At 41.7% G+C, this 19,181-nt stretch overlaps 1 protein-coding gene across 9 annotated transcripts in view; it reads right to left on the bottom strand.

Moving 5' to 3' along the window:
* Runx1t1 (RUNX1 partner transcriptional co-repressor 1) overlaps positions 1–19,181 on the bottom strand; it is a 149,162-nt gene that overhangs the window by 42,795 nt on the left and 87,186 nt on the right. For 8 of the 9 annotated variants that reach the window (XM_041657148.1, XM_041657152.1, XM_041657156.1 and 5 more), the window contains 4 exons: positions 16,428–16,565; positions 14,146–14,387; positions 11,046–11,135; positions 5,159–5,340 (listed from right to left, as the gene is read on the bottom strand). In XM_041657148.1, the coding sequence (XP_041513082.1) occupies positions 5,159–5,340; positions 11,046–11,135; positions 14,146–14,387; positions 16,428–16,565 (652 nt within the window). Of the gene's footprint in view, positions 1–5,158; positions 5,341–11,045; positions 11,136–14,145; positions 14,388–16,427; positions 16,566–18,345; positions 18,381–19,181 lie in introns of those variants that run through there. The other variant, XM_041657154.1, reaches the window with a different exon arrangement.

Here is a 19,181-nt window from a genome sequence, read left to right as displayed (position 1 = left end):
TGACCTCAAACATTGCAGCCAACCTCTCTGAATCCATGTATAACACTGTAGGTTAGTGGCTGGATTATTTGGTATGGGGCCTGGCACATCTTAAAGACCACGGTAAGTAGTAGCCATAACTACAGAATTGTAACTAGGAACCCTTTATTCACATAACAAATACTGAGTCAGACATCCAGGATGCAGGAATGAGAACAGACACTGTCAATGAGGATGTTAAGCTAGGCATCAGGAGAATTTGGGACAGCTGGAACCTACAGGAGTGGCAAGAAGGAAGGCTATTTAAATTGAAGGTGGAATCCATAGTGGTGGAAAGGCCTCTGCTATTATATCGTCTTCCTCAGTCAATGATATTTCACAAGAAGACTTCATAACTGATATGACTAAGAAAATAATTAATACAGAGATTGTTGCATACTTATTGAAACAGAGGAATGCATAAATAATACATGAAAAATATGACTGTATGATAAAAATTACTACTTTTTCATGGGATGTTAAATGCAGTTGATCATACTCTTATTTAGAGTTGATTCATCATGTAGTTTTTCCCTAATGTACACCTACATTTTCCTTTTAGAAAATCAGGAAGACTGAACCCTCATTCATTTTATTCAGGAGGAATGAACATGCACGGTTCAGCTGGCAAGTAAGGTGGTACCAAACCTTATATGTTCAACTAACACACTTTCAAAATAACAGCCTTCTGACCTAGAGATCAGAAGAAGACTAGAGCCTCCAGCATTTACTAACTCCTTATTAGGCCAGGAAACTGGGATCACTGTATATTTTTCTATCATTAAAAAAGACTTTAAAACCCCTAGAACATTATACTATGGCATTTACCTGCTTCTGCAATTACGGAAAAGAAATAAGTTAATGAATGAGGGGAAGAAATCCAATTCTTAACTGAGCTTCCCTTGTTTAACTTCTGAACCTTCAAATGTATTGTGTACAAGTGCAAGATTTCAGCCAAACAAATACAACTTGTTCTTCATCAGGAAGTTTTCTGACTTTGGACAAATTCTGTAAGCCTTGATTTCCTCAAAGCAGTTGACTTGGTCCATCCGTGAGATCCCTCACAGGTGGCAAATTATGTAGGTTCAAGATTCAAACAAGTCGCTTTTTGAAATGTTGAGGGTGAACTTCTACAACCTCAAAACTAAAAATCTGAGAGTGTTCACGTGAGGAATGCAGTCATATCAAAATGACGATAAGAACTAAGAGAGCTGGTACCCAAGAGCAATCGTTCAAGTGGGTGAAGGGAAAGCAGACGAGCAATGGTCCCCACTCAAAAGCAAAGATCATTTCCTTGGCTTTCGTAAGTGAGAACAGCTCTCTGAGGAAGAGCAGAGTAACAGGAGGTAGCCAATGCTCAAGGCAGAACAGGCACGCACTCCACCAAGGCTCTGGGAAGAGAAAGGCAATAATGACAGCAAGTGTAGCTCCAGCATCTTTCCAAGGCCTTAACTTTAACTCACTGCGCAGGGTCCATGAAATGAAGTACTCCTTGTTCTTCCCCTCCTCACTCCCCATGTTGGTATTCAGGCCTGATGAGCCAACAGAGCTGGCTTACAAGGGACTAACTTCCCTCTGTTTGGCTATTATATGTAACTGGTCCATTAATTAAAGCACCTCATCTCTTTCTGCATGACCCATTACAAAATGACAAAAGAAGAAGGTCTCAAGAAAAGAAGAAACGAGAATAAACGTTCCCTACAAATTAAAATGCTTCTTCCCTAATAATTTGAGAAAAAGCATGACTTTAAAATGAAAATTAGTTTTGGGGTGTTTTTATTTGTCTGTTTGTTTTAGGCCCTAGAGCATTCTTCCACGGATCTAGAAATCCAGTTCAAGGACTCTCCCCCAGCTAATTTTATAAGACTGTAAAGCATTTCACTGTTCTATGTAGAAACAAGCAAAGGAATTGTTTAATAAATTTCCCTAGAGAGTGAACTTGTCTGTAAATGACAGGCATATTGGCCACACTCAGTGGTGTTTGCCTACAATTCTAGCACCTGTAGAGGCAGGAAGATGGGAGCTCCACATCTTCCTTGGTTACACCGAGAGTTTGTGGCTGGCCTGGTACATGGCACTGTCTCAAATAATAAAAAATAACAATGATAGTTTAAAAAAAAAAAGAAACATAGCCAGTGGAAATAAATTTAGGGGTGAAAATAAAGACAATCTTGCCAAAGTCCATCCCTGAAACACATTAGCTTGGCAATCATCACAGAATTTAAACCCATGAAAGTTGTAAACAAAATATAGAATGCTCTTTTGTTCAAGACATGCCATGAACAAATTACCAAAATGTGTTTTCTCCTCAGGTGTCAGTTTTTCCCTCTCCCAGTGACTGATGGCTCCCAGTGTTATTACAGAAACAGATTGATCTTTTTAATGAGCCCCTTTAATAGACTCCGAAATCTCACCGTGGCTGCTCATCCATGTCAGACCATATGCACCAACCAAACACTCATGGAAACAATGAAACTCTGCTGTCAGACAGCTATGTGCTCTATAAAATCTCATACAGTAGAGCAGGATATATGAATAAATAAGCGGAGAAGAAGGAATGCATAAGCAAACAAGATGCAGGAAATATATGCAAAATCATACTGCAGAGACCCATATTTTCTTGACTCTGATAACACTCCCACAGGACACAAATGTATTTACACAACATTTTCTCATTACCCTCCCTCTTATTTGCCATCCCTCCAGCACAGAAGACACATCAGCTCGAGAAAGAAATGTTCTATTCAAAGAACCTTCACAGGAAATCTGACTACAGCCACTGTCCCTACATAATCAAGACAGGATAAGATGTGAGACTCCTAGAGGTAGTCTCCCTGACTGAATACATACGCGTGCACACAGGGAACTGTTGCGGGAGGTCCTCCTACTCCTCCAGCCTATCACCGCTGAGGTACCAGCCCATTGGGGCGTGGTTTCTCTCCCTTTAAAAAAGCGGCCACTTCCCTCTCCTCTCTCTCTTCACTTCCTGCTCAGCCGGCGACTAGACTCCTTTCCTGGTTGCGTAGAGGGCTGTTGCCTGGGACAGTGATCTGTAAGTTTTTTCCCCTTTAAATAAATACTACCCTAATAATCATAACCCCGAATTGGTGTGGCATTGTTTGTGACTTACGCCTTCAGGGAACCATCAGGAAAAGAATGCTACCTTTATATTTATCATAGATATCTAAACCTTCCCCTGTGTTACCATCCTAGCCATACATTCTCTTTCGCACAATTTAGTACTTGCCTTCACAGAAAGGTGGAATATCTTAATACCTACACGCAGTATTCATTGCCTGCAATATTAATGTGTTTGGATTGGCAAGAAGTGCACACACAAACCATGCACCCTTGAGCCACTTCACGCCTGACACAAGCCCATACTTAGACTACACAGCTCCTTTGAAAACCTAAAACTCTGAAGGCTTAAACAATTACTCAGCCCTAAATGGGACATCAATCTCACCCTTTCAAAGGCTCAGAGAGGATCACAGAAGAAGGGAGAGAAAGAATGCAAGGACAGCAAGATGGGGAAAGTGGTATGAGCTGCTGACTTCTGGACATGATATGGCTGCTGCAGCCATAAACTCACAGTAGCAGAGGCTATTTCCATAAGACTAGACCTATCAATAGAATATGGTAGGTGGGGAAGGGACTCAAAAGGCCCTACTCCTCCCTAAGAAGCTACAGGCACTTAATGAACCTAGAAGGGTCATGTCCCTTAGAAGTAGAGTCATTGGTGAGTCTCCCTCTTCAATTAAATAGTCCCTACTAATACTAACAGAAGTGACCATAATCACATTCATTTGGCCACAAATAGAAAAGAAGAGAAAATATCTAAATCTGAGAGGAGGAAGAGAAGGTAGAAGATAGCTGGTGGGGAGTATGAAGAAAGGCATACAAAATATAAATATAAGCACACATAATATAGACACATAAAATATATAAATTTTAAGTACTATATCGAGTTAGGCTTGATAGCCATGCCAATCATCTAAGGATTTGGGAGGCTGAAACACGATTATTGCAAATTCAAGTCTAGCCTGAATTACACGTTGAGACCCTTCTGCAAAACAAAGCGGAAGAGAAGGAAGCGGAGGGAGGGAGGGGGAAAAGGAGGGAGACATCTTATTTCCAGAGAATGGATTGTAGCAAAAGAACTGCTTAACTGGGTAGGTAATCACTGCAGGCAACGTAGCTTGCTTGTAATCATGCAGATTTGCAAAGCCAGTAGTGTGTTCAAGGGCAACTCCTCCAGTCAGAGGGAGAGGTCGCAGGGTAACTTCAAGGCTCCTAAGTTCCTGGGAATGCAGAACCCAATTTGTAGCAGGGGTCTGACCTCTCAAAGCAGTTTGAAGTGCAGAAGAAGAAAACTGATTAAGAAAGGGGGTAAGGAAGTACAAAAGGAGTAAGTTCTAGAATAGCTTCATTTTAAGCATCTTCATAGTTCACACTGAGCAAAATGCTGCTAAGACTTCCTATTCATGTTATGAATACCTATGACTGAAGTATTCACAAAGACAGTTTACTAAAGCCTGTGGAAGTTTCCAATGTGTGCCATAGCCAACAATTAACCTGTGGGTTTAGCCGTAAGAAGGCTCCCCTTTCTCCAGACTTGAGAACAGGGTACCTGGTGGGATAAACACTGACTGGTAAATGACTTCTTTCCAGAAGTGTTGTGCTAGCTCTGTCACACGGCTGCTCTTTTGACTCAGCTCATCTTGCGTCCCATAAATTTTCTCTTAGCTCATACAGCAATTCTTCGATCACATAGCTGCTGTTCTCTGTTCACTGACTAATGCGTGTAGGCCAGCTTTCACATCCCTCATGATGTAAGGACATCAACTTTCACAAACACGGGAGAGTAAGCATGTATGGTTGGGTTAAGTCATGCAGTAAGCGAGAGTTTCCAGGATGAGGTGTGTCTAAGCACCCTTGGCGCTACTTGGTACTTTCGTCAACCATTCATCTTTACATTTTAGTTGGAATATTGAAACCTGCGGGTTAATCTGCACAAAAACTACCCAGACTGGTCCTGTGAGAGATGGAGGCTAGCAATTTCCAAGTGACCTAAAACATGTCTTTCAACTTGGAACAGGAGGAAAGGCCACGGTTAGCCCAGGGGTCCCCTCCTTCTCACCTGTCTGGAGTTCGCCTCTTCCCGTTTTCATTCACATCGAGAAGCAGCTCTGAGGAGTCAACTGGGGAGGTGGTGCTGGCATCCAGAAGCAGCTGTTCATGCTGAGCGAGGTACTGGGCAGGGTTCTGTTTGGCTAGCCTTGCGCAGTGGAGGAGTTCACGCTGGAGCAGGGGCAGGTTGGCCTACAAGAACGTGACAGGCAGAAGATGGGATGGTCAAAGGCTGCTCCTGGTTAGTCTGTCTACTGAACCTGCTGCCTAAGCTGTGGAAAAGCATAAGCTATGTAGGCACCTCCATGTCACCCATGCTTGCCTCAGGTTCAGTATTACGAGGTTCTCAGCTCCACCCATGACCAGGAGTGAGGTGTTTGCCCCTGCCAGGCTCCTTTTCTTTACTGAGAACACTTTTAGGAGCACCTGTGACCTCTAAAAGCCCTGAAACTGTGGAAGTTCTATAAGAGGTAAGATTCACGTTTCATCCATGAGAAAATATTGATTTTTCCCAGATAAAAAAGGCTATATAAAGTACTCATAGTACAATTGAGCTTAGAGAAGTTCCCTCAGCACAACTGATTGTATTTAGGGGCTTGCTGGTCAAACAGTAAGGCCACTCTTAGGAAATCTCCTCTGTTAACTTCTAACTTCCTATGATAGGCTGAGAGATAATTCTGACACTCTCCGATGTAATAAAACAGGAGGGCAACTTTACACATGATGAGAATCAAATGAAACCAAAGACAGTATTTTATTTACTATGAGCTGTTTCAGTATTATGAATGCAGGTTGTTGCTACTCTTATTTGTTTTCTTTCTCCTTTTATTTATGGAGGATAGCAATAGAAAATGAACTGCACTCACCTGTTCCCAATAACACTTTACATTCAAAAATAAATCAATAATCTAGATGTCATCATGACTCAAGGATTTGATTTGCAGGAGCTAGGCCATGTACATAGATTAACACGACAGGTAGAAAACCATTTCTATGTATAGGACATTCTAGCTGCCTCCATCTTGGGGCCCCAGAGCCTTTGAAAAAACACCTTAGAGGGTTGCAGCAGGCACTGGAGCTGTCTACAGGCACTTCAAATCCATCTGCTGAGAACATGGATCAAGGAACAAGCTTGTTATAATACTAACGCCTATTTCTGTACCCATGGTTTTACAGATGAAGACGAATGCTACAGTCTACACACTGCAATGACAGGATAGATGCCTACATGAGCTCAGTGCTCACAACACACCCTTCGTAATGAGTAAAGACCATCATGTGCAGGAATGTAGTTCAAAATATTCATAAAGCTCCTGTTTGCCTCCTTCCTGAAGGTAGAGCTACAGTTGACCACGTCATGAAGTAACAGAACAACAGACATCTTCAAAGTCAAGGTCGAGGACATATACCTTTCCATCCCAGCTCTCAGGAGACCGAGGCCGGAAGGAAATACCTTTGAGTTCAAGGCCACTTTTGGCTACACAGTGAATTTCAGGACTGCCAGGATAACAGCGTGAGCCTCTGTCGCAAAATGAACATTTCCGCATGAAGACTTTTAAAGTTATAAGAAATCATTCTGAAGTATATGCCTAAAAATTAGATTATCCAAAAGAGGATACTACAAACTTCCCTGTAGGGATCCCAAAGACTTAAAAAAAATCAGTAAAATAATGGCAGGGTAGAAATAAAGAATGAGAGATTTGAATACACAAACACAAGCGCACACACACACACACACACACACACTATGATTCCATTAAGAGAGTACAATAGTTAAAGGATAAAAGTGAATGGAAAAGATAATGATTCTTCTTCGATTGCTCTAATACTGTCTTCCACATTCATCTTATTAAAATATAGTCACTGGACAGCACATTCCTCCTCCTCCCCAGTACACACACAGGATGCTTGCTGTAACTGCGCCCATATTCCCAAATATGGTTTATAAGTGTTCTTTTACATTTAGAGGGGGATGTGATATAGATATGAATAATTTGTATTGGTATGGATCTTAAGGTCAATTTTGTTACATGTATATGTATTTCTGCTTTTGATTAAGGTATTATGATTGTGTAGTTCATTTAAAAATGTAATGTATAATTAGGAAACATAGGTTGTTAATGGATAATCATTGATAATAGTCAAGCCTGTAGTCATGTTAGTTAGATTTTCTAGATATATAGAGATATATTTCAGTTAGATAGGCATTCTTCATATCTTTCAAAGACTACAGAATATGGCATTTAATGTTTTAATAACTTAGGGCTTTTCAGGACAATGAGACATGTCTGCTCCTGGAAGCACCAATCTACTTCAAGAAGAAGATGGGCATCGGAGAGGATCCTTATAAAGTTTGATAGCCATTTGGCCACAAAACTGTTCTTGCCTGGACTATTGCATAAACTGGACACAGAGAACCCACAGAGAGAGGACTGCTGAACTTGCCTAAAGGTGAGATGGTCTTTTGGGGTTCCTGATTCATGAGAGAGTCTGCAAGACATTCTGCAGGACACAGAGGAACTTCCTGCTTCATGGAAATGTTTGTTGGAAACTATGGGCCTGTAGGCCAAAGATGGATGCCCCAACGGTACAGAGGAACTTTGGGTGACTGTCCAGGCAGCGAGATGTCTCTGTCATTTCTAGAGTTTTGGACTTCTTGTTTGCGTAGGTAATATTATATCCTTCTGGAGTCTTTGATGGAATTGAAGAATGGTTAGTTATAGTTATAGTTATAGTTTTCCTTGGTTATGATAAAAGATAAAATAGATATAAATATTGTAACTGTAATTCTTGCTTTATAACTGTTTTGCTATATGTAATTGTACTATGTTAAAATGAAAGCCTTCTTTTTTGTTTAAACAGAAAAGGGGGAAATGATGGAGGTGGGTCATCTGTCTACCTGTTGCTTTCATTGATTAATTAATAAAGAAACTGCTTGGCCCTCTGATAGGGTAGAATTTAGATAGGCAGAGTAAACAGAACAGAATGCTGGGAGAAAGAAGCTGAGTCCGTGAGTTGCCATGATTCCCCTCTCGGACAGCCGCAGGTTAATATCTTCCCTGGTAAGCCACCTTGTGGGCTACACAGATTATTAGAAATGGGTTAGATCAATATGTAAGAGCTAGCCAATAAGAGGTTAAAACTAATGTGCCAGGCAGTGTTTAAAAGGATACAATTTCCGTGTAATTATTTCGGGGCATAAGCTAGCCATGTGAGCAGCTGCCCCACCACTCCTATTACTACAGCTCTAATACTGACTTCCACATTCATCTTATTAAAATATAGTCACTGGACAGCACATTCCTCCTCCTCCTCCTCCTCCTCCCCAGTACACACACAGGATGCTTGTTGTATTAAAGTCAAACTGGGACCACAGGTAAAGGCTCAATGGGAACATACAGGGACCTCTGAAAGTAGTCACACTCGACTGTCAGGAATGTTGGCAATGTTGAACCAAGCAGGCCAACCCAACGCTGCCGGCTAAGAGAGACAAATTCCCGAATGATAATCAGGACAATTCACTCAGGCTGGACATCTTGTGTACAGATGTCTTTTGGCAAAGCACTCCCTGGCTCCCATCCAGAAAAAGCCCCTAATATATTCAGTACAAGAGTTGACTTTAAGATACATACAAGAGTAGTTCTAGAGAAATGTTACAAAATAGGTATTTATTGGAATACACATTATTAATAACTTTTAAACCTCAGAAATAATCAAATATGAGGGAATGCTTTAAAGCAATATGGTAAATAATAAACTATAATCCATGTTTAAAATGTTCAAATGCTATTAGAAAAGATACTATATTTGTGATTGCCTTAACAGAAGAAGTTTTCTTTCAATTCCATGCTCTCTGTATTTTGATGGGTTCCTAGCCTCATGTTTAATCCCGTCTGTGCCACACAGCTCAGTGACTGAGAGGAAACACATATGCCTCCAGCTTCAAATTTAAATGTATGGATGGCACAAGACAGGAGGCTTTCACGTGGTACTCAGTTTAATTTAGCGATTCCATAAACATCTTCTTTCAATTTAAAAAATATGGTAATACAAAGCAATTTTGTTTGCTCTAATTCTGGTGCCAGATTAGGTAATTAGAATGGTGTCTAATATCCTTCCAGTAAATGCTTCTCCATAAATGCGAAATGGAACGGAGGGTCTGCGGGTTACATTAGCTTAATGAAAACAAGACTTTAATGCATATTGTTACAGCGGTGTTTGAATACACTTATTAAGGCCCGAGTTCCCACAACCATATGGTTTTTGTCATTAATGTCTCCTTTGAGAAAAAGCACTAAAATTAGAAAAAAAAAAGTTATATCTTTGATTCCAATGATCCCAACTGAATGATATGGTAACCATATGGCGTGTGGCAGTGATAGACGAGCCTGGAAGTGTCCTTGCAAGCTTTTTAAAAATTTTTGGCTGCCACCTTGACCCTGAAAAGGATTTGGGTATTTTTCCCTTCCTCTCCCTCCCCCGCCCACCATTTTTTCCTTTCTTAAAAGGAAAGAGAGAGACAGAGACAGCAAGGAACCCAGTGATATTCACACAGGAAACAGCACGTGTATGGCGACAGTTAAAGAGAAAACAACTCTTTCTCAGAAGGCCAAAGACCCTAGAAAACCAACGTGCTCAAAACAATTAAAAAAGAAAAAGGATATATAATAATGCTATAAACTATTTGAAGCAATAGACTAATTTATTATTAAATTTATTATTATTAAACTGTGAAAGAATAAAAAATATCATTAAAATTTGGGTTTCGATTTAAAAAAAATCAAATTTACGGGTTTGTTAATACTGTCTGCACAGAATATTTTCTCTTGCCCCAGGAAGAATAACAGCTGGGAAGATACCATGGAGTGCAGTTTAAGCAAATGTTCCCAGGCGTTAGGATATTTATTCAAGAACTCATGTGTCTGATTTTAAGAAGATAAAATTTCATACAGTGAACTGGTCGGCCATGGACGGGACTTTGTGTGTCCCATGCACCAAGATCTATGAGGCTGCCGTGGACAGGGAAACCGCTCTTTGGTCAAGATGTCTATCACAGTCCCCTAAATGCTGCTGTTGAAAGAGGCCTTCAAAGGAGGAGAGGACAAATGGGTCACCCCAGCAATTAGTACACTAACCCCATGGCCAGGGTAAGATGACTGAGAAGCCCTGTGCCCCAGCAATGCTCTTACCAAATCATTTACTTTTCTACCAAAGCTTCCGGATCTCTCAGTACTTATTTGTGAACTAGTTACTGGGTACATTGAATGAAAATGCCCCTTCTTTCTCTTATGAATTCTTTTTGCCTGCCTTTCTTTTTCTTTCTTCCTTTATTAAAACGCTAACAGGAGCAGGGGACTTAGGATGCTCAAAAGTGAAAACTAAAAACTATTTCTTAGCCCACACCTCAATCCACTACCCAGCCAACCAGGCCTGGGCCATGCCACTCATTCCCAGTTCCTTCACCATCAAAAACAAAGGAGGGGTGAGACCTTTTCAACCCATTAGGTTGTATTAAAGACAAAGTTACAAGTAGCAACAACAATAGCAAAGAGAAGAAAAAATCCTAAAGCGTAAAACCCTCAGCACATCTATCTCTTAAAAGAATAAGCAAACAAAAAATAGAAATCATCTCAGATTTAAAAATACATATATATTCATCAAGATGTCTAAACAATTTGCCAAGCTTTACATCTGATCTTATTTAGATGGCCTTCTTTATACATTTGGAATTCCTTCAAACAGGACCAAGAGTACATACCTACTCCATTAGTTTTTATCCAGTAAATGAAGTCAGAGAGCCCCTGAAATACTTTGACCTCCTCCTAAATAGAAATACAGTTACAGCCTAAGAACAATGCGGTCTGGAATGCTTTCCAGATCAATGAGCTGTACAGTACCTTCAAAAATGGGATGACAAAAGGTCTCAGTGGGAAGTTAGTGGCTTCTTGCAGTTTGGAATGAAATTCTTCAATTGTCAACGTAGAGTTCTGGGGAGAAAATATGAATTAAACTCACACTTTCCTCAGTAAATACCAAAAACACTGAAACCATTCAGTTACTGATATTGGTACAAGGCAGTATAATAACAGACAAAAGATGCAGAGTTTCCAATGTGCAATCTACTGACGTCATAAAGCGAAGATCATGTCCCATGGCTTACTGTGCTTCCAGCTCTAAAATCTGCAGTTATGACAAGGTGGCGAATCAAATGTCCCAGGGTCTGAGCAGGACAAGGTGGCTCACACTGCACTCCTACAATCCCCCACACAGAACACTGAGGACAAGGTGGCTCACACTGCACGCCTACAATCCCCCACACAGAACACTGAGGACAAGGTGGCTCACACTGCACGCCTACAATCCCCCACACAGAACACTGAGGACAAGGTGGCTCACACTGCACTCCTACAATCCCCCACACAGAACACTGAGGACAAGGTAGCTCACACTGCACTCCTACAATGCCCCACATAGAACACTGAGGCATGAAGAGTAAGAGTTCAAGCTCAGACCCAGCTACATTTCAAACCCTTGGGCAACCTGGACAATATCCTGAAACCTTTCCTCAAAATCTAGAAGTCTCTTCTCTAGTCACTGAACAAATAGTCACTTCTAGGCCAAGTGTGGGGTCGTGTGTCCTTAATCCCAACCCTTGAGAAGCAGAGACAGGCAGATTCTGTGAGTTCAAGGCCAGCCTGACCTACATGTGAAGCTATAGGATATAGCCAGGATTATACAGTGAGATCCTGTTCCAAAAAAAAAAAAAAGGGGGGGGGGGGAAGGGAAGAAAATAAAAGGAAAGGAAGAAAAGAAAAAAGAAAAAAGTCCCTTGTTATTGCTGTGGATTTACTTTGCAGCTCCTTGGCTTACTGACATGCTGGAAGGCCTATATATCACACAAATTAAAAAATAAAAATAAAGAGCTGGGCATGTTGCTCGCATTACTGATCCCAGCATGTGGCAGGAAGAGGCAGGTAGATCTCTGTGAGTTCAAGGCCAGCCTGTGAACAACCAGTGCTATAGAGAGACCCTATATCAAAAAAATGAAGAAGGGGAAGGAAGAAGGGAGAGGGGAAAGGGAAAGGAGGGGAAGCGAGGAAACAATAAATGTAGAGGAGGATGTAAGAAACTGACCTAGGACATCAAGTTCAGGGATGCATGTCTTCTTCTACAAAAGTCACTTTCTGTCCTGGGGACAGAGGAGCTGGCAGACTGGGAAACAGGACATTCTTCCTTTTTTAAATGCGGAAGCTATTAAATGCAGGCAGTGGTGATCCAAGGCCTGTGTTTGGTCGTGTTTTGCCCATGGTCACTCCACATAATTACAATAAGTCATCTAGGGGACGCTTGTCAGTTCCACTTCAGGCCTGGAGGGAAGGGCTACTTAATCAGGGGACCCCCTGGCTCAGTACTGGGGCCACAGCCTTCCTAAGGACTAAGGAATTGTTTGTATCAAAAACCACAATTAAGATAAAATGACTTGAAGGTAAGGAGTTAAAAGAGGACATATACTCTCATTTCCACTTTGATAATATACAGAATACAGTGGAATATGCCAGGAAAAATAATTTATTTTCAAACTAATAATTTAAATAATTCTACCTACAGTAAAGAGTTAGTTTAAGCCTGGTGGTGGTGGTGCACACCTTTAATCCCAGCACTAAGAAGACAGAGGCAGGCGGATCTCTGTGAGTTCGAGGTCAGTCTCGTCTACAGAACTAGTTCCAAGACAGCTAGGGCTGTTACACAGAGAAACCCTGTCTTGAAAAGCATACGTACATACATACATACATACATAATAGATAAAAAGAATTAGTTTAAGATTATTTAAAAAATAAAACTAAAAGGGCCCACAAGCTCTGTAATCCTAGAACTCAGGAAGTTGAGAAAGGAGGAGCAGACTCTGCAGCCCTCATATGCTACAGAACAGACTCAATTAGTCGTTACTAGACAGTACCAGGTAGGAGAGAAATGGACTACTCTTTAATGACTACAGGTTTCAGCTGAGAAAATGGAACGACTCCAGACGGCTGAGGGTGTAGGTCAGGAAAAGGACACTTGCTGAGCATGTGTGGGACCATGGTTTCCATGCCTAGTGCCCCCCAACACACACACACAAACACACACACAGAGGTATGTGTGTATGAATGAACCCCCCCCACACACATCACATATACACACACATATACACACACATACAGAGGCATGTGTGTATGAATGAACCCACACACACACATGCCTGCTCTCTCACTCACTCACCCCCTTTCTCTCTTTCTCTGTCTGCACACACAACAGCTCTGGGTCTGGAGATGCATTAGGGGTACCAACTGTACAATATGTCTGTATTTGTAATGCCAGTGAATGGTACAGTAAAAAAAATGGTAAATTTTATGTCTGTTTCGCAATGAAATCTTTAATGCACTTAGCCTTAAGAATGAAACTACAGGAAAGAAGAATGTATTACTTGTCATAAATTCTTGTTCATCTAAGCCAGTAGTAAAGTTCTTAAAGCAAGGACATTAAAATAAGCATTCAATTGGATTAAGTGACTCATTAACATAACAAACCACTCTGTTACTGTAAATAGCCCTTAACCATGCCAGGAGACTATGCTTATGAGAAGATTCTACAAACACATGTACATATTGTATAAACACACACATATATATGTCTATATACATATCCATGTAATACATAGCATATAAACACATCTATGCACACATATGCATACACACCCATGTACTTATGAGCAAGTCAGCAACTGCCTGTATCCCTATATAGTTATCAGTCCAATAGTAATATTGACTACGGTAGAGTCCATTCAAAATGCAGAACTGAAAAACCCTTTACTGTAGAATCAAATAGACTTGCTCAATACCTGAAGACATAGAAACTGCTGTGGGGCTGGGGCATCTACTTTTCCTGCCTTACCCACCCCACTCCCAAGGCACACATGGCCTCTTGTCCCAGAAAACAGACTTCTTTCTGTGCGCTTACCACCAGTCCAAGTACAAGGGTGCGAACTCTTTCTCCAATCTCAGGTGAAATGTCATTGCCAAACTGCTGCAGGGTAGTGAGAAATCGTTTCAGCTTGCTGAGTTGCCTAGCACCACAGGCTGGGGGCAGCTGTTGATTAGCCAGAGAAGAGGAAGAGGAAGAGGAAGGCCCGTTGCTAAAGCCATTGGGCGGCGAGGGGGCGCCATTCAAGGCCGTAGGTGAATGGCTCGTGCCATTCGTTACTGTCAAGGGCATAAAACCAAAAGGAGAAAAGTAAATCAGTGTACAAGGAGAAGGAATGAGGGAACTGCCACTCAGGGTCCTTGTCCTGAAATCTAGTGGTTGTGTGTTTTCAAAAATATTGGGACACTTGGCAAAATGCTTGGCCATCAGGGCATCCCCGGCCTGGGGAACTCTGTCAGCTCAGATCTCCTGCTCACAGTGAGGGGCAGCCTGCTGCACAGAAGCTGATAATAAATGGAGCCTGCTGCCACACGGAGCCACCCCTGCCTCCCTTGTGCACATATGCCAGCCACCTGAAACGCTTCAAACATAGCACAAACAGCTTTGGAAGTCAGGCTTTTGTCACAGGCTTACATCAATAGAACAGGACGGTTTCTCCCCAAACTGGTCCCCGAGAGAAAGTGTACATTTGGTGGGGACTAAATTTATCACGGAGCATTCTTAATCATGTTTTGTACACACAACTGACAGCTGTGTTTATAGGAAGAGGACTTTCAAGTTTTAACCTTATACCACCCAATTAGACGGCTATTTTCTTTCCCTCTTATTTCTTAACCATTTATTTAGGGGGAAATGTTAAGTTTTACATAGGAAGACAGAATGGGTTGGGATTTACTAAGGAGCTATTTTAAGGATGGGAAAGGGGACAACTCAAACTAACCCAACGCATGGATTAGTAGTTAATTTACTAAATTCCTTCCTGAACAACTTATTTGAATATCAAGATGATGGCCTTACTTGAACATATTTGAACATCAAGATGACGGTATGTAAGAATGAGCATGGAAGTGGAGGTGTGCGTGTGCTGTGGCATATTCCTGATATCCCAGCAGTTGGGAGATTAGGCAAGAGGGTAAAAAGTTCAATGTCATCTTTGACTATAATATAGCAAGTCTGAGGGCAGCATGGGCTACACAGGAGACCCTTTCTCAAAAGCAAAAGCAGAACAGAGAATTAAATGTTCTTTAATCTCAACGAGGAACAAAGTTACCTATCAACGCTAGCTCACTGGGCCTTGTCAGAGGAGACAGACACGGTCACCATGACTTTGGATAACAAACCATTGGATGACAGGTCACAACCTTCCGCCCTGTACACATTTGGAAGGCTCTTTTGAAGGGCAGCGGGGTCCTGCAGGAAGGCTTGGGACATGTATCATTAGAGACTCATGGATTTATTTTTGCCTATTAGATATTTTTCATTCATATGATTTCATGGCACATGGTCCATTAATAGTATCATGGAGAACAGATAAACACTGCTTAGCCTCACAAAGCTTTGATGTCACTTTTAACCAGAACCGTGGGACTGATTAAATCCATCCTACCGAGTACCTCCGATAGAATGGGGAAGTTAGTTGGTGGTCAGAATTTACAGTCCCTTTCTGGAATGCTGCAGGAGGAAGGACACCCCAATGACTCAACTCAGAGAACAGGACCTGAGCTGAATGCAAATGGAATAGGTTTGGATAAAAGCCCGGCAGGTTCGTGACAAAAATCATGCTGTTGAATTCAGGAAGTTTCTATAGGTAACTGTTGCACCAAGCAATGGCCTTTTTAAGGTTCAGAATGTGAGTTCTTTTTATTTTAACATTATTTCTAGCTATTTGACATAAAAGAAAGCAAGGTAGAAGTAACTAGAAATAATTATAGCATATTTTTTGTGTTCTAAGTGAAACTGAACAACCAAAATAAAGAGCTAGCTCTACATTAACATGAATTAAAAATCATAGGCCTAACCAGAGCAAGAGATCAAATGTAATATTATTCATTTGCTCAAATCGTCACAGATTATAATGTTAAAGAAATAATATAAAGGCAGGCAAATATGCACAGTTGTTCCAATTACACCTAAAACATGACCCTTTTGTTTGGGTTCAATAACCATTACCTACTGGCACACTTTCAAGGTTTTTGCACTCGATTCTGCATAAAGCATTGATACGGGATTTTATTTTTCCTTGATTGTTTTCTACGTGCAGAAAACTTTCAATTGAACCTTCAAAACTGAAAACTTCAGTTCGCAAGCTGAGTACTTACACGTGGTCGGGGTAAATGAGCTGGTTCTTGGTGCTCCTTGAGTCGTTGGGGGCGGCGGCATCGCTGGAGGGGTCAGCCGAGATTGTGTCTTCACATCCACAGGTGAGTCTGGCATTGTGGAGTGCTTCTCAGTCCGATCTGGGAATGCCACCAGAAACACGTTATTTCATCCTTTAACCACCCCACTCGCAAGCGGGGTCTATCTTTTGCAGAGGCACACAAACACAAGGAATTCAGCATCGTCTATCAGTAAAACACACTTATCTATGGAACTTTAAGGCAGAATTTTTCCCCATCCAAGTCCCACTTGAGAAGGTGTAGCACAGATGGCGGGACCTCATTTGTAACCAGGCTATATAATTACCCTATTGTTATTTCTGGCTCGGCAGATGCTACCTTCCTGGTGTTATATGTACCAGCACAACTTCACTCAGAGCCGAAGCCAACATTAGCGAGGAGCAGAAAACAGATGAGGGAGACGGACGTAATGAACCCCTCCTGACAGCTCAGGAGCAACAACTACCGAGTGTCAGTGAAGCAGTCAGGTCCCGGCAGGAACAGGCCCCTCCACAGTGCATTCCTGCAACACCTCCTACCCTGCCTCGCTTGGTTTTCTGGTCGATTAAATGAAACAAGTTATGTTTCCTGGATCTTCAGTTTTATCTGCCCTACATTAAAAACAGAGAAACGCTCTGTCCACAATGAAGTTGAGCTGTTCTTTATATAGAATGTGTGAATTTATGTCCTGCTACATGCTTGAGACCAACACTCCACTTAATAACCTTAGTATAGGAAGCCCCCAAGAAAAGCTGATAAACATCAAAAGAGGGGCCCTGGACAAACCCGAATACCCAATGGTGGCCACTTAGAAGCCCACGTTGTTCTCACGCAAGTCTACTCCCCCTCTTGCCCATGTATACTCGCTGTTTGATACAGGGTTTCACTCTACAGTCTAGGCTGGCCTGGGAACTCTGCATGTAGGCCAGCCTGGCCTCAAACCTGCATCATCCTCCTGCTTCAGGCCCCCAGGAATGGATGGCAGTGTGGACGTGGGGCTTCTAAGTGTATTTTTCCCTTGACATTTCCACCTATTTCTAATATAATTTTCAAGGCAATAGAGTTCTCGCTAAAAATGAAATGGTTTCTTGTTTTTTCTTTGGATCCAATTTTATACAAACGCATGACAGATACTTCAAAAAACGTTTTTGAAGAATTTCTACAACTTTAGACACAAAATTCTACCCTTGTATTCTTTTCAAAGTGTAAAATTACACACTATTCAGAGAAGGGTTTTTAAACTATTATGACAATTATAACAAGTAACTCTCAATTTACTTAAAAGTCAAATACTAAGAGAGCTGGTGAGATGGCTCAGTGGTTAAGGGGACTTATTGGATCCAGTTCCCAGCACCTACATGGTGGCTCACAATCATCTGTAACTCCAGTTCCAAAGGATCCAGTGCCCTTATCTGTATTCCTAGGGATTGTGCACACATGGTACACATCCATACATCAGGGACATACACACACACATACATGTAAAATTAAAATAAATGAGTATTTTAAAGTCAATTATTAAATGAAAATGTAAACCCGCAGATCACTACTTTTAAAATCCCAAGCCTAAGCACTCCGGAGGCAGAGGCAGGCAGATCTCTGAATTCCAAGTCAGCCTGTCTAGTTCCCGGATAGCTAGGGCTATTGTACAGAGAAACCCTGTCTAAAACAAACAAACAAATAAACAAACAAAAAAAGCCAAACCTAGTTCATCTATCTTCAAAGCAACATGTTAAGGCAGATTTCAAGGCACAGATTAGTAATTCCTGCAGGTGGGAGGTGAAGGCAAGGGGATCAGGAGTTCAAGGGCACCTTGAAACACCTAAGATTACAGCTCAAACAAACAAAAGCAATTTCCTACCCAAGTTGAGAGGCACGTGCCAGGAATCCCAGGACTTGAGAGGCAGAGGCAGGAGAAGTGATTGAAACTGGAGGTTGTCCTGTCCTATACAGAGGCCTAAACTCCTGAGAATTACTAAGACCCTGTCAAAAAAAAAAATCATAGGCTGTGGGGAAGCAATATAATAGAGCATTTTAAAAGTTGAACTGATGTTGATACGATATTAGGGATGATGTAATAAAATCAACATCAATGTAATAAGTGCATTTTGCCTCATAACAGAGCCAGCAGTGTCTGGCGCTGTTCCTCACTCTCTACCACTGGCTTAACCCTGAGTCACTCTAGGGCAAGAGAAGTGTCCCCAGGGAAATGTCAGGAGGGACACAAGCACAACTTGCTTGACTTTACCTTACTGTGAAAAAAAAAAAGTCTTCATACTGCTACCCCAGAGTCCTTAACAGCCAGCACCGTAATCACTTATTTTAGAAAAATAAATAAGTTAGGCAGGCTTCAAACTGCTCCCTAATAAACCCACCACACTCCACTCTCCTCAACCAACCTTGGCAAGAACAGAATGAATAGCTCTCTGCTTGTGCTGCAGCGGAGGGAAGAGGTACAGCAGCAAACACATTCTCCCTAAATAAAGGCAAATAGTCCTGTCATGCCAAGAAAGGAGGGAGAGGAAGAGGCTTGCCAGAGTCTGCTGGGAGATAACAGTGGGAACTGCTGGTCCATCTGGCTTTCATTCGGCTAACACTCACAGGGAACCAGGAGGGAAGTCAGGCCAGATACACAGACTTGGAGCATGCACGTGGTTTCACAGACAGAGAGAGGAAGAGCAGAGGGGGAAGGGGAAA

The sequence above is a fragment of the Microtus oregoni genome, unplaced genomic scaffold (genome assembly GCF_018167655.1).
Source record: "Microtus oregoni isolate MIOR12 unplaced genomic scaffold, Mior012 000008F_ref0000371, whole genome shotgun sequence".
Taxonomy (NCBI): Eukaryota; Metazoa; Chordata; class Mammalia; order Rodentia; family Cricetidae; genus Microtus; species Microtus oregoni.
The sequence above is the reverse complement of the archived record's forward strand: the minus strand, read 5'-3'. Positions and strand labels throughout refer to the sequence as shown.